Genomic DNA, 14,478 nt, shown 5'->3' on the forward strand with positions numbered 1-14,478 from the left:
CCCAAGTAAAGAACCGAAGCCTAAAGATTAAGTGACTTGCCCAAGACCATGCAGAAATGTGATGAGAAGCCCGTGCTTCCATTTTTGGTTTACAAGATGAGTGCCCTCTTGAGTATATATAACCCTCAGAAAATTCTCCTACTCCCTGAAACCCAAACAACATTACTCTAAACAAAAATACAAGTCCCTAGCATGGTAAGGGAGAATTCGTGATTGGCCCCTGCCCTATAATATTCATCACCTCCAGCCATACACTTTCCACCCTAACCTTCTATCCCAGCTCTGTCTGGCCTCCGTGCCTTTGTGCAGAGCCCGTTCAGTGTCTGGAATGCACTCTCCCTCCCTTTCCCATGAGTAGCCCCTATATTTACTTCCAGGCTCAGTTCAAATATCACTTCCTCTATTAATTTCCCAATTCATTTCCTGGCCTTTCTGCCCATCTGGGTTAGGCACCCTCTGTCTTGCCTTAACCTTTGGGAATATACATATTTGTAATAGTTAGATACTATATGATACTCATATGCTTGCTGTTCTGACCCTCTCTCTAGACTGTGCGCTCCTTGGTGTTTCATTTCTGTCCACCCAGTGCCCAGCTCAAGCACTGCTCCACTGGACACTCATTAAATCTCAAAAGAGGGAACAGACCAGGATCCGTAAAGACCTAAAGTCAGCGTCTGGCATTAATTCCCTTTCCTCCCACCCTGCCTCTTCCCTTCCACTGCTTGCAGCCCTCACTAGACACTGACCACTGTGTTATTATGTCCAACGCTTAGACCCACAAGGTAACGAATTATCTAGCACCGCCCTGTCCAGTGCAGTAATTGCCAACCATGTGTGCATATCTACATTTGAATTAACTAAAATGAAAATCTTAGTTCCTTAGTCACTCTAACCACTCTGGCTAGTGGACACCATATTGGAAAGCACAGGTTTGGACCACTTCCATCATCGCAGCAAGTTCAGTGCTGACTCAGGGCCCCAAGGCACACCCCTTCCACACCCCAAGAGCTGGAGAAAATGACACTGGAATGGAATCGTTTAGTCCTGAGAAGAGACACTAGTAGCCTGTTAACAGTTTGTGTGTACATGAAGGATAAAAACTGGAAAGCTGCCTCTTAGAAACATTTTCGTTAATGTTAATCTATACATAGACAAGAGATGGGAAAGATAACTTCTGAAGCTGTTTTCACTCCCTGGTAATTGAAATGTAAGTTTTATTGTATTTATAAACCTATTTGCTTGGCTTCTTACAACCTTTTTGAGACTCTGGGAAGATTATAGGACATCATTAAAGGATTTCAGTTTTCCTATTTATCCTAGCTCTGCAAGGAAATTATAAGTCAGTTAACGGTGATTTTTTTAAAATGGGGATTTAGGGAAATCTTTCATCTCCACTAACACTGAAAACCTCACCCCCTACAGTAGTTTGACATTTTATAGCACTCATATCTGTTCTATTATTTCACTTGTCTTATGGAGATGATTCTAAACGCCACAAATTTGAAACCAGTTAAATGGTTTGCTTAATAGAATGTATGTGAACTGTGTTTGTATGAGATATAAAGATTTGTCAGTGAAAGATAAAGGAGTATTTATCTTAGGAATTTGATTCCTTTTTTTTTCTGAGCTGAAACTGACTTAGCAACTTATTTTTTCTTGGCCTTTTGGCATAACTTCTGTGAACATTACTACAAATAAACATGATACATGCATTTGCAACATTTATTTTGAGCTAAAGGGTAAATATTGGATGATGCCCGTGTTAGTGACAAACGAGGGAACCAGAGCGGAGGAGGGGCTGTGTCTCCCTTTCTCATGAAATATGATGATGGGTTAGGTTAAGTACAAATACATCCCTTGATTATGGCGATATCAGGATGAAATTCACACAGTTCTGGAAACTCAATAGTATGACAGTTTGCTTGGGGCAAAGGAGGTCTTCCAGCTTTAAAGACAGGCGCAGTGTGTGTAAAAGCCTCAACAATACAGTAATGAAGAACAATTGTTTCTTTGTGTCCAGATCCTTATTTCCCAGCAGCCTGTATGTAGACCCTTAGTCCTGACCTTGCAAGGATGCGGGTGGGGTATAAAAGTAGAGCGTGCTCATCACGCTGTTTGTCGATTCCTGGGAGACACGTGAGAGGGAGTATACGAATCTGTGGAAGGAAAACGTGGAGGAAATTGGGTACTTTATTGTTGTGCTTCTTTCTTTTTCTTGCCCTCTAGGAAGTGGTTTCAGATGAAAGGCATCAAGGCGGACAACTCCTGGAAGAACCAAAGTTGCTGCATTTCAAAGGGAATACCTTTAGTCTTCAGATCTCTGTCCTTGATATCCCCCCATTCCTCTGGAGAATTAAACCATTCACTGCATGCCAGGTACTGGCCAAATGGGTTTCTGACAGAAATCGCTTTGCTTTAACCAGCAAGTAGATCACAAGCCCCGGTGAAGGTACTCTTGACTTTCCTCCTCCTTTAAAACTATGGATTTAATTTCAAAACTGTCACAGGCATGTAACAGTTTGGACTACACCCAGGGAATGAAACCTATTGTCATAAATCCATGGGTTTCTAACACGTGGGGGAAAAAGGGGCTTGTGTGTCAGGTGATGTGACATTTCTCTCTCCTGCTTAAATCACCACTCGGGATAGGTTGAAGGTGGTCATTTAACAACTCAGAGCAGGATGTTTGTGGGTTTGTTTTGATTCAGATCAGTTCATTATGAGACACAGTTTTAATCCTGTTCAAGTACAAATGAACCGGATGTCAGGGAGAAACCTTTTAAGGGTGATCATTTTGAGTTGTAGAGCGCTCTGGCCAACCAGATGGGAACCAGAGATTCTGTCCTGTGTATATGAAGTGCTTGCTGCCAGATGGATTGAGCAAGATGGGAAGAAGAAATCACAAATTGAAAAACAAAGCAATGTCAATGCCTCTTAGAATCTTTTTATAACTATAAAAATATTTACGTATGACTGTTCACACACCTCATCATTAGAGACTTTAAAAAAAACTGCAGGATGACTTACGAGTCTCCTTGGATCATTTTTAGGGATTTTGAGTAGTTGCTTAGCACGAAAAGATATCAACTTGTGATCTTGTCACTGAATTCTATGAAAATTTCCAGTGATAAGTATTGTCATCGGAAGCAGCCAGCTGGTCTACCACTGTTTCTTAAGCTAGAGTCATCTGTGCTTCAAGTGACAGGACATTTCCCTCACTCTGGGTAAGCTTCTGGGAGACTCGTATCGATCTGAACTCATAGGACGCTTTCAGACTTCTCTGTTCTTCCCATCAGCATAACCTGCAGAGCCTTGTGGTTCTTTGACCTTTCCACCTTTACAGCATTCATTTTCTAAAAACCATGCACAAGATATACCGGCTTGTCAGTATGGAAATAAGCCAAATCTCAAAGAGAAAAACCTTGACCATGCCATGAGAGTTAGAAAAAAGTTGTACCACCAACACCTTACACTTCTAAACTTCAGAATTTTCAAATTGGTTAAGGCCATATTTTTATATTTACTTTTCAGATTTCTCATGACCTTGGGAATTGCCCCCTCTATGTATAACTTTAGCACATTCAAAGCAACAAGAATCCCTCTCAGGGCCCTGTACAATTTTTTTGAAAACTTTACCGTATTTTTTTTTTATGGAGATAGGTTTTCTATGAAGAAGTGTATTATTTATGATGTTCTAGACCTAGGTGTCTCTGTTTCCCAGAAAGCAGTATTCAAAGTTTCTAGTCCAAATTGAACTTCAGAGTATTATTAAAACAAACCCTTGAGTCATGCAAATTCCTCTGTGTATTAATCTTTATTGATTTAAGGCATCATTTCACTGGATCTGGTACAAGTGACTCAGTCCAAAGTAACTATTAAGTTTAATGCTTGGAGATAAAAAAAAAATCAGATGAAAGAACCATCACCTCTCAGTGGCACTTCAACAACAATTCCAACACCAGGGATTCCAAAGAGAGCCTCAGGTAGAAAAGGCTTGGTGGAGGTTAATGCCTGCCCACCCCGGAGGATGCAACAGGGACGGCCAAAGGCAAAGGGCACTGGCTAGCAAGAAAACCCAACCAGCTTTACTGCCAGGATGGGTTGGATTACATAGAGGTTGTGAACAACTAGAAGCATTTGCCTTCTGTAATTGAGCGTCATTTGAAAGAGTCTTGGAAGGCTGAGAAACAATTTAATTTTCTCTGCACCAGGAGGCTTGCCACTGAGTTTTCATTTCCACTTCATTTTTCTTCCCCACAAATGGCTTTCTGCTCTATTCTTCCTTTCTCTTCACCACCCTTAGAACCAATTTCTTTGCTCCTGTGATCACTGAACCCCCAGCAGTACGCCTACATGTTGTGCTTGTCTTAATGGCCATGCTGTGTTTGCTCCAGGCATCAGATTCTCACACTCTGGGGAGAGTTTGTGTTCAGAATGCTTGAACTTCATGGAGAACATCATGTGCGCTGACAAACTCGGTGTGGATAATAGAGAATGGCTTTTTGTTAAGGCTTAGCGGATAAGAACTCACAGAGCACTATTGTGGAGACAGAAAACCTCACTACTCCTGACATCATTGATAGGTCTCTCCTTCAACTGGTAAATGTCCCTGTCATCTTCCAAGTCAGTGGGTAGAAGACCTCCGGTATTCTTGTCTTCTTATTCCTCTCTCCCTTTCTCTAACTTCAAATCAGGAATCTGGGAATTGACATATTCCAGTTGGTACCCAAAACTTACTCTCCTAAAAAAAAACCTTCCTTTTCTCTTCCGGGAAAGGTGGAATTTCTCAGGGAGGTATCTAGTGCATAGAATAGTTGCGCTCTCAGACACCAACCAAGAGATGTTTTTAGAATGATGTGAGTTCAAGACTGGGTCCAGAGCTATGTGATGAGAGCCCACATATTAGGACCAACTAGATTTTAAATCTTGTTGGTTTCGATTCTGGAGGACAACAGTTTATAAAATGCTATGCTACAACCCTTATTGCTTGTGAAACCAGGTATGATGGGTGAAAGGGAAGGGTATGTGAGTTCTTAGGAGATCTGGTTACCATAGCCCCCACTAACCTTGATTCAAAGAAAAAAATGAAGCCCACAACACTAGTCCTTCCAAAATAAACAATTAATTATGCCCCCTTTTCTTAAGATTTTACCACAATTAGTGATATGCTGTTGTCCCCTTGGAAGACTTAGCAACCCTCCTTTAGAGGGAAATAACTCTGCTCTCAGTAGGTTACTGGGACCTGAGAGCTACTTAATCATTGTTTCCTTTATATCTTGCTGCCTGTGGGGTGAAGAAGCTGTAGTAAACAGTATGCGACAAAATATTAATTTATTTTCTAAATCCTACAAAACACCAAGCCAGGCTGTCACCTCTGTAGGATAAAAGCAGCTTGTCTTACAGCATGCGACGTATCTTGGAGAACCCAGTGTGTCTCCTGCTAGGATATGATTTACATGGTCCCCATCTGCTAGGAAACTAATTATAATGGGACTCAAAATGAAAACATTTCCGGAATTCTTTAAACACCCAGAACTTTGCTACACTTTGTCCTCTTGTATTACTTTCCACATAATTCCTCCCAGCTCAGTGAGCAGCTTGGTGTTTTGCCTTTTTTTTTTTTGAATAAATGAAAGCAAAGGTGATTGCCCTGAAAACACACTAATCACAGTGCTTCTAATTCTATTATTTTTCAGTGTTTTGTTGAGCACTACTGGTAGCTGCTACTCAACAATTAAAAGATATTCTTTTGACACTGTCTCAATATCAGATTTTTAAAATGTTTTGATTGTGTGCAGTAGAATGGAAAGAGAAAAGAGAAGAATGTTTTTGTTTGCTGATTCTCATGTCTTTCTGCAAGAAAACATTATCTCTGTGGTGGGTTTTTCCAGTGTTCTCAGGAGAAAATATACAAAATTTAGCAAGGGACACCACAGAAGATACTTTTCAGTAAGTGGTCAGTGCCTTTTTTTTTTTTTTTTTTAAAGGAAGGTAAGCATTACCTAGGATTCAAAGCTACTGCAGAAAAAATGTAGGTTTGTTTAAGATCTGGACCTTGAATTCAGCTCTGTCTAGAGCCCTGAAGTGCAAACATTGATATTACACTGTAATGACTCAAATGTCAGATTTAGAAAACAAAAACCTCCTTAGTTAGCTTAGTTAGGCAAAAACACCTGTGAACCGTAGCGCCCTCTGTTATAGTTACTTTCGTTGAAGGGGATGGTGCAGAGTAACTCTATCAAAACGTACTGGCTTGGGGAAGGGAGTGAGTTTGAGGGCCTGTACACTGAGACTGGAGAGAGTGAGGATGAGGTGATCGAGGATGGAAGAAGCCCTTGAAGGCCAGGCAAGGGACTGTGTTTTGTTTTGTTTCGTTGGCCGCACAGCATGTGGGATCTTAGTTCCCCTGCAGCAGAACCGCAGAGTCCTAACCACTGGGCCACCAGGGAAGTCCCAGGGGGCTGTGTTTATCACGCAGGCATCCTGGGGCCATTCTGGTCCCCCAAGCAGAGGAATCATGTAATGAAAGCAGAGTTCCCAAGTGATGTGGTCACATCAGTGCCCCCCCTACCAACTCATGATTACAGGTAAAAGAGAGACCATAAGCTCTTCCCTAAAGAATACCAAGCAACTGCTTCCTGTTTCCTCCCCAGTCAAGCCTCAACCCCCTCATTAACTCGTGTAGTAGAGACTGAAGATAGGAAGGTTGCTGAACACTTTACTCCCAGTTAGCTATGATGACATCAGAGAAGATTACGCGTGGAGATAGAAAAATTGGAGGAGAATGACGATGAGAGAGAGATGGTGATGATCCGTTTTCAAAAGGTAGACCTGTCTGAGAAGGGAAAGGCCAGCTAAAATTGTTGGTTGATTTGGGGTATAATGTTTATAATTGTTTATAATGTTTATAATTGATTAGGGGTATAATGTCAGTGATGGGTGATAATGAAATAAAAACCAAAGATGTAGCTGTCGGAGTTCTCCACAGAGAAATGGGCAGTTGGGCGTACGTGAGCAGATGGGGTTTTGAAGAGTTCAGGAGACAGAGACACAAGAGCTGGAGGCTGAGATATGAAGTGAGGGTTACCCGTGGTTTACTAAACCATGGAGGAGCGTGAAAAGCGTCGGATTACACAATGAGGAGAAACGGCAGACCTTGTAAATACGTATTATTACTGTTTTCTCTGGTATAGGATTGGGGGCAGGTGAAAAGTCATTTTTGAGTGTTTTAGGGAATGACTTCCTCTAAAGGCTGCTGGGAGGCCACACCGATCCGAAGTGCCTTCTGCTGCTGGGAGAGAGAGGGAAGAGCTCATAAGAAAAACTCTCAGTTTAGGAAGAAAGTGGGCTGGACCTGTGCTGTCTTGCTGGTGGCGTAAGCAAGCTGTGCGGCAGCCACGTGCTTCCTTAGTGACCATTAGCTTCACGCTTCTCCCAGAGCTGCCCCTGGATGAGAGCCTCTCTGTGGAACCCACTAGTGAACCTTCCAGCACTGCCCAGCTCATCTTAGTTTCTAAGAGAACTTCTTCTAAGCCACTGGTGTTTCATTGGAGAATGGTTTGGGTCAAGAAAAGATATTTCAATCAAGGGGAAATGCAATCAAAGGATTTATGTGCGTAGAAAGCCTTTGGAAAGCCTAGGAGAGCCAAGGGCAGAGAAAGCCACTAGTGATATAAGGAAACCAGCAAGTTTGGTGATTTCAGGAAAACACAAGTCCCCTGAAGCAGATGGCTCTCAGAAGCCCCTGCAAACCTCACATGTGCTGTCAGCTGAACCCTTTGGGTTTGCTCGCTGCTGTCAGAGGAGCAGCGAGGAAGAGGCTTCTGCTCCCTCCTCTTCTTTCCAAGTTTGAAACAAGTACTTCTCACTGGCAGAATGGAAATGTGAACTCCCTGCTGGAGAGAGCTGTGAAATGTAGTTTTCAGGCTTCCAGCCCCTGCCATGTAGGGGAGAACTGAGGATGGTGGAGAGAGAGTTGCCTCCTAACAGCGCACATTCTGCACGGGGATAAAGTCGATGAAAGTCTGCAGTGGCAACATATAGACCTTCCCTGAGTCCCTGTCTCTACTTCTTGAGACAAAGATCCACTGCCTTTCCCTTGGTTCAGGTTTCAGAACAAACAAAACAAAAACACGACACCCTTACATCCCTTGCTGGGATGTGTGGTAGGGTTTAATGCGTGAGTTCGTTCCTTCATAATCCCTAAAGCTGGCTCTCTCGTACTCAAGTCTGCAACAATCTAAACTCCAACCCTCCCTGCTGGTCCCCCCCCCCCCAGCAAGTATCCAAAATCAGGGTCTGTGAGACTTCCTATAGAGAAAATGAGGAAACCAACAAGTGTACAGATTGGAGCTCAGGGATAACTAGGTAACTCATAGTTCCTCAAAGTGGGTAGATTGAATTCTAATCATGGCCTTTGGTCTTAAAACACCTGCTGAGTCCATCGCCAGTCACACTTCAGAGACTCAGACTTCCAGACTTGATACATCTTTTGCTGCCTTTCAGCATCAGTATTGGGGAAAATTGTATTTGTAGCAACAGGTGAAAGAGCAAATGAATGGGATGCGGAAAAGAGAAAGAAGGGAGAATGAAGATTACTATAGGCTGGAAATATGAGGTCATTGCCAAGGACCACAGCCTGATCTGAGTAGGAATGAAAGACATTTTAGTACATGGAAGATTATCAGTGACTGACCTCTACTTCACATTAGTGTAAAGCCACGTGCCTGAGCCACTGGTGGCAAGCACCAGCTGGTCACAGGGAAAAGGGGAATGTGTACAGATTTTACAATTTCCCCCCTCATTTAGTGAAAATTGCTTTTGCCACTCAATTGTCTATAAATCCCTTGAAAGTGGGGGCCAGACCTCAATTCTTACTGTTCTTTTCTTGTTTATCTAGTACAGTGTCTGGTTGTTAGTAGGCATTGTACACGTAACTGTAGAATGGATGAACTGAATGAATGAGGAGTTGGCAAACTACACTGTTCTGGGGTAGCCTGTTGTGTTTGTGTGTGTCTCTCTCGGGTGTGTGTGTATGATTCTGCAGTAGGTATAATTTTTATGCGGGATACATTAGCAACATTATGTTTATACAATTTGGCATTTGTTTGTGGTATGGGCATAAGTTCTGGCCAGTCAGTTCTTCAGGATAATTTTCATTTAAGTGAGAAGATGTCATCCTACCCCGGGCTTAGGTAGAAGGATGGAGTAGGCATGTAATCCTAGGAATCTACCCATAGGAGTCTTTTAGAATATTTCTGTCATGGAAAGACACGACGATTAACTTTTGATGGTATTCTTTCTAACTGTGTGAGTCACCAAGTGAAAGCTGAGCTCCTGCAGGGTGGTTTTGGAATTCAAATGTTATCCATTGGAATTGACGTTAATTACTTTTGTGCTGCTCGGCATATGCTGGAACATGATTTCTACAATTCCACCGGAGTCGCTTAGGCAATTACCTCTCCTGCCATCACCGCCATCATCATCATCCTAATTACCGTGATTAGGTCCCTCCTGCTCTCTGCTCACTTCAGCCGGGCTCTGCACACCATTGCCCTCTTCTCTCCCCCGTCTCCCCCGCAGGAAGTCCCATTCTCCCGCGTGTGGTGCAGTAACCGGCAGCCCCTGCACTGTGCCTTCTCCCTGGAACGCTACACGCCCACCACCACCCAGCTGTCCTGCAAAATCTGCATCCGGCAGCTCAAAGGCCATGAACAGATCCTCCAAGTGCAGACGTCAATCCTTGAGGTGAGTCCTTTGTCTACAGGTCATCCGGTTTACATTGTTTAGCTAAACAATTGCTAAACGCATTGTTTAGCAATTCCAACGGTCATCCCCGTTTCTAAAGGACATTAAGGATTGTATACCTGTCTCGGTTGGGCTATACATATAGCGTGAAAGAGCTTCGAAAGGCACTCACTCTTTCAATCCTCATTACTGATAAGGGAAAATTAACTTTTTCTCAGGCTGAGGATGGAACTGAGCTGCCCACTGGGGCGGGGAAACGCAACCCATCAGAGCATAGGTTCTGTGGAGGGACCTTTGGGGAAGGCATTTGTCCAGGGCTTTCTACACACAAAACTACAATCAATCTAACAGTTCATGGCAGACGTGGAATATCAGCTGAGATTTATTATTGAACTGAGACACATACCCTAAGAAGACACAAGGTCACCAGTGGGCTGCTTTTCTGCCAGTTCTGACTAGTTGTTCAGAAGTCAGTTGCCCAATCTGTGTTATTTCATTTTCAAGGCCTTGGTTCCTGACTGTCTTACAATTTCTCTTACCCTCCAGGATCAGGGTTTCTACACATCCTCATTTCCATTAAGCCTAGATTTCATCAATACAATAATATAAGGCAGAGTAGATAATAATCTCATTCTACACAGTAAGGACATAGCAGTGCAAAAAGGGATAGGACTTCCTCCAAGGTCATATAACTGAAGGGCAGGGTTAGAATGGGAGTCAGAGGAGAATTCACTTGGGAACTTTTGCAAAAAGATACCTGAAATGCCATGGCTTTGATTGGCCCTAAACCACTGAATGACTCCATGGCTCTGGACTTGAGTTTATCAAGTAGACAATGACATTCCCTCCAGAATGGTTATTTGAGGGTAGAGGGAGAGAGTAGCTGAGGGGGAGAATCAGGGGAGCTGGTAACGCATTGTTTAGCGATTCCAAGGTAATCCCTGGCTAGTTTAGAAAAACACACATACTGGATCGTTCACCTTAGAACGTGTATGTGTATATATACATATATATACATACACACACATACTCACGTATACATATATAAATAATATATAAGCTCAGCAGAAGGTTTAATGCATTTTGTATCCGTACAACTCAATTTCAGGTGCGGTTTTTTTCTCAAAACTTGTAGCCTTGGGCTTCCCTGGTGGTGCAGTGGTTGAGAGTCCGCCTGCCCATGCAGGGGACACGGGTTCGTGCCCTGGTCTGGGAAGATCCCACATGCCGCGGAGCGGCTGGGCCCATGAGCCATGGCCGCTGAGCCTGCGCGTCCGGAGCCTGTGCTCCGCACCGGAAGAGGCCACAACAGTGAGAGGCCCGCACCACAAAACAAACAAACAAACAAACAAAAACTTGTAGCCTACAAGCATTATCACTTCCCTCCTTTCTCACTGCAGTTCACTGTTCATGCAAAATGAGTGTGGCTAATTCCCCAAATAGTTTTCTCTAAAGTGCGGATGGCTTTCCAAAGAAGCGTGTCTCAAAATTGATAGCTGTCTTAACTGACATGTTTCTACCATATTTGCATTTGTTATTGCCAGTTAGCGTTATGTGCTAACATAGTTCTGACAGGGAAGGTAGATCCAGAAACCTCAGGCAAGATATTTTTAGAGTCTCTTTCTTGAACAGTCATGGCATATTTAAGACAATTTATTTCAAAGTAAAATAAAAATTGTATGGGAGTTTTAAAATAAAAACAAAAAAGAAAATCTGAGAAGAGCTGCACTTCAGAAGGAAGAGTGAAAAGGCAGGACATAAAGAGTGAAAAGGCAGGACATAAAGATGCCTCTGATGAAAATTGCCCTAAATACCTGTCAACAGGTCGACAAAAGAATAATAATAAATAAATAAGGTTTTTACTATCTAAGGTACCCAGATATTGAGGATCAATTTCAGCTATTACAGGATATTTGTGTGAAAGGAATGTGATAAGGTTGACACATCCTAGCACCTTTGCTCCTTGCTTAATAAAGTGCATGGAAAGAAAATGAGCTAATAGGGGCTGCCCTGGTGGCGCAGTGGTTAAGAATCTGCCTGCCAATGCAGGGGACACAGGTTCGAGCCCTGGTCTGGGAAGATCCCACATGCTGCGGAGCAACTAAGCCCATGCACCACAACTACTGAGCCTGTGCTCTAGAGCCCACGAGCCACAACTACTGAAGCCTGCACACCTAGAGCCCATGCTCCGCAACAAGAGAAGCCACCGCGATGAGAAGTCCGTGCACCGCAACGAAGAGTAGCCCCTGCTCACCACAACTAGAGAAAGCCCGCGCGCAGCAACAAAGACCCAACACAGCCAAAAATGAATTAATTTAAAAAAATAGAAAATGAGCTAATAAACATAATCTTCTTTACTCTCCAGTTCCTTTTCTAATGCTTAACAAAGTTTACGATCACTTTGGAAAGCCTTAAAGAACATGACATCACAGTACCTCTTGGTAAACAGAGGCAGAGTTAGCAGAATATTTAGACATTCAGTGGTGGACTACAGCAATCTAAGTTGTAGGCTACTGCATTTTAGAAGCTTTATTAACTCGTTTGATCCTGTAAGGATCATTTAATTGCTTTAAGTGTCCCTGCTGAAATTTGGCCCAGTGCATCCCCATTTCTTTGTACCAAACTCTATTTCTTAGGCAAATTTCGTTGGCCATCATTTTCTACATCAGAGGAAAATTAATAACTTTTGAAAGCCACTATGTTTCAGGCACCACTTCATGTGCTTTCACATATAACCATCACAGCTCTGTAGATTAGTATTATATCATCACAGTTTTACATGATGTAACAGTCTCAAGGAAGTCAACCTTCTTATCCAAGGTCATAGAGCTAATAAGATGGGTAGCCAGAGTTCCCAGCTGAGATACTAAACTTTAAGACCAAAGTCTGGATTTCTATTCAATACCACTCCAGGAACCCAACCGAGGAGGTTTAATTTATTCGTCCTAACCATGGGCCTTGTCCATAACATAAGCCCTCTCTTTGGGGCCTTAGGCACTAGTGACAAACATCACAGCATCAGCAATTTTGCCTTTGAGTCTAAAAGTAGATGAAAATTGGGAAACTCTTTCCTCAAGACTGCAGAAGGATGAGATGTACCTGTTTGTGTGTTGGGCTAGAATAAGTGTTCATTCTATACATCTTCACAAATAGAATTGATTCCCTACATGTAGATCTGCCTGCAAAAGGATGTCTTGATTGAATGATCCCTCAAGGCCCTTCCAACCCTGGGATTGTTTCATTCCTGGGAAAAGCATATATCTGGTGATAAAACCCATCTTCTTCTCCCTAAAACTGACTTGGTTTTTATGGTAGACGTTTCGAGAAAAATGAAGATACATAAAGTTCTGAGAAATTGGGAATAGCTGGAGAGAAGAGGCAGGATATATTCAAGACATGGGTCTATATCAATTACTGAGTCAAGAATAATAGATCAGTTATTAAAGGTCATCATACTTCATGGCCACTACGCTGAAAGATTCTGCTTTAGGTGGTTTTAATAAGTTAATAATAAGGTGTCAGTGATTAATAATAATAAAGAACTAAAATTTTTGAAACGTTCAATAGATATCTTTGAAATATGTATTTTAATATCTCACCCACCAAAGAAAAAAGAATCTTCACATATCTGGGCTCAGAGCTCCCCCTTCCTACCTTACTTTAAAATGGATTGCCTTAGTCTCACTATATTTCGAGATTTTAGCAATGGAACCATGAGAGGTAAAATATGTATGTGTTTCTGTGTGTGTGTGTGTGTGTGTGTGTGTGTGTGTGTGTGTGGGTATGAAATACAAAAAATTGATTTTAAATTAATTAATGCAGTGAGCATTCTCAGTGAAGGCATTTGGTTCTTTACGTTCAGCTCCACATCCATCATATTCCTTCATGCCTCTTATCTAAATGGTTTTCCAAATAATCATTCATATCCTTCTCAAATTTAAAAATTATTTCAGTGATCAAGGTAATATATCTTTTCTGTTATTTAGAGTAGCCATTATTGTGTCAATCTTTGGAAGCAGGTTGGTTCTCCTTAAATTTAACCCAACTACATTACCTAATGATGATAGCCAATTGATACTCTATAAAGCGACAGTATTGTGGACTAAAGCAAAGTAAGTTTGCTAATATTGAGCAGAAGGGAAGAATCCCCAAGTCATTTACTTCCTCCTTCCTTATTAATGTAATAATATTAAAGAATCTATCTTTTGGTAGAAACGACTTAAAATGGGAATCTTGCAATGTTAAAATTTTCCCTTCAAGAAATTCTCTTATCTTTCTTCTAAAAGTGGTAGAAGTTGGGGGATGATGTGTCTGTTACAAAGTAGACAGAATACTTGGAATTCCTCACTGATTTACAGCTCCCACGTTAACCAGGTAGCAGCACCTTATCTCCTGTGTTCAGAGCATGAAAATCTCCTGTTCCTCTGCATATTTAATTTAAACAATCAGAAGATGTGATGCGTCCACTGGATTCTTATTACTCGGCCCAGATGTCTTTTAGAATGCATCATAAATGTTACGTAAAGTGTCATCCTTACACATGGGAAATATTTAAATTTGGAAACTTTGTGAGGGACATGGGGGCCCATTTATTAAAGTGTAGTAAGTAGAAGAAATACATATTTTTACAAGTCAGTCTCATGTAATACTTTATTCACCTTTAAATTGTACCACTCTGTCCATTTTTTTCTGAAGACTTTGTGTCTCAGGGTGCTCTTTCTTCTGCCAACA

The 14,478-nt window shown here is 42.0% G+C and overlaps 1 protein-coding gene across 3 annotated transcripts in view; it reads left to right on the forward strand.

Annotated features, from left to right (window-relative positions):
- Positions 1–14,478, forward strand: part of UNC5D (unc-5 netrin receptor D) — a gene marked incomplete at its 3' end in the record, with an annotated part of 590,911 nt that overhangs the window by 555,109 nt on the left and 21,324 nt on the right. For all 3 annotated transcript variants that reach the window (XM_082863648.1, XM_082863647.1, XM_082863649.1), the window contains 2 exons: positions 2,227–2,376; positions 9,583–9,747. In XM_082863648.1, the coding sequence (XP_082719774.1) occupies positions 2,227–2,376; positions 9,583–9,747 (315 nt within the window). The remainder of the gene's footprint in view (positions 1–2,226; positions 2,377–9,582; positions 9,748–14,478) is intronic.

The sequence above is a fragment of the Leucopleurus acutus genome (genome assembly GCF_964270905.1).
Source record: "Leucopleurus acutus genome assembly, chromosome: 21".
Lineage (NCBI taxonomy): Eukaryota > Metazoa > Chordata > Mammalia > Artiodactyla > Delphinidae > Leucopleurus > Leucopleurus acutus.